Source organism: Myzus persicae, unplaced genomic scaffold (genome assembly GCF_001856785.1).
Source record: "Myzus persicae strain clone G006 unplaced genomic scaffold, MPER_G0061.0, whole genome shotgun sequence".
In the NCBI taxonomy this organism is placed as follows: domain Eukaryota; kingdom Metazoa; phylum Arthropoda; class Insecta; order Hemiptera; family Aphididae; genus Myzus; species Myzus persicae.
In genome coordinates this window covers 1-1,385 of record NW_019103471.1, presented here as the reverse complement: position 1 = coordinate 1,385, position 1,385 = coordinate 1, and the positions used below count along the sequence as shown (strand labels likewise).

Below are 1,385 nucleotides of genomic sequence, written 5' to 3'. Positions count from 1 at the left end.
AGCGACGTACTCAATGGCCTTGGCTAGTGCTTGTCATGATCCAAGACAATTCCACGGACACGATTTGATTGGTAAAAGCTATAAAAAAAAAATGTCAATATTTAAACAAAAATTGTAATCGATTCCAATAATGGTATCGTCGAATTCAAATGTCGTGTTAATTCAACGGTTTAATTTACAGGTTCGTTGCTACAACACGAAACTATATCCGATTTGGATTTCTCGTACAGCTCCCTGGTGGCGTGTGAATCGGGTACGCACGTCAGAAAAAGACACATTAGAAGGCTAATGGAGATAGCCAACACTAAGCACACAGTGGGTCAGTTACAATACAATAGATTAGAAAAACAATAACTATAATGCCTTTTGTTCAAAGGTCTAATTATCGTATACTATAAGTCCATAGAATAATAATAGAAGTGTGCATTTAACAATATTTAGCAAAAACAATACAACATATAGGTACATAGAATTTGGTATTTAATCAATAATTGTTACACCTAAATGAATCACCTTTAGGTTATAGTAATTAGTGTAACACAATCATAGACGATTAGTAAGAATAAACAAGTACAAGTATAATAATAGTACAACACAAGTCACAACCAACAAGCATACATAAATTAATTAATTTTTACAAAAATAAGGTATAAATCAAAATACAAAAAGATTAAAAATGACGATTGTTTAAAATAAATGTTTCAATCCCAATGCAGTAATGTCTAATAGGTTATTATTCATATCATAAGAATTTTATATTTATGTTAGTTCTTATTTAATAATTATACTTCACACTGTAGGTATATTAATTTCATCACTGTAAAATGTAAATTAATTACCGTTATTGTAACTCAATCCGGTATAGTAATAAACTAATATCTATCTATAACATGCGTTTTTGCTAAACATTTTGTGAAATGAACACTTCATAATTGATATTATATTAATATTATTATTATGAATTTTAATAGACCGGCTATAATATGTTTACTAAACAAACGAATAAAGTATTTTATCTTTATTTTCAGATTCGTTGAGTGTGGCCATATTAGCGCTCCAGTGCGTGGAACACGATCATCGCAACCGGAACGTAAAACCTTTACTTAAGAAACCATTAGCGACATTGATAGCGCTTCAACAGCCGGACGGAGGATTTGGTAGTCTTCACACGACTGCCCTTGCAATCCGAGTGGGTACCATAAATCATAATTCATAATCCATACATTTCACCATTCTAGAGGTAGATACTCCATTGTGTGTGTGTGTGTGTGGAGGAGAGTGCTAAAATGAATAAAAAAAAAATGTATCTTTCACAAAATATGTTCCTAGGAGTTGATATCTGGAGAACTGCACATTTATTATATTAGTCACCATCGAGTTGCCTA

The 1,385-nt window shown here is 31.6% G+C and overlaps 1 protein-coding gene across 1 annotated transcript; it reads left to right on the top strand.

The window, feature by feature from the left end:
- Nucleotides 1-6: 6 nt before the first annotated feature.
- On the top strand, nucleotides 7-1,231 carry LOC111034577 (uncharacterized protein CG3556-like). Its single transcript, XM_022315860.1, has 3 exons — nucleotides 7-71; nucleotides 182-319; nucleotides 1,029-1,231. Exons 1-3 carry the CDS (start codon nucleotides 14-16, stop codon nucleotides 1,214-1,216), a joined length of 384 nt encoding a protein of 127 aa, XP_022171552.1. The 5' UTR covers nucleotides 7-13; the 3' UTR covers nucleotides 1,217-1,231.
- The last annotated feature ends 154 nt before the right edge of the window (nucleotides 1,232-1,385 follow it).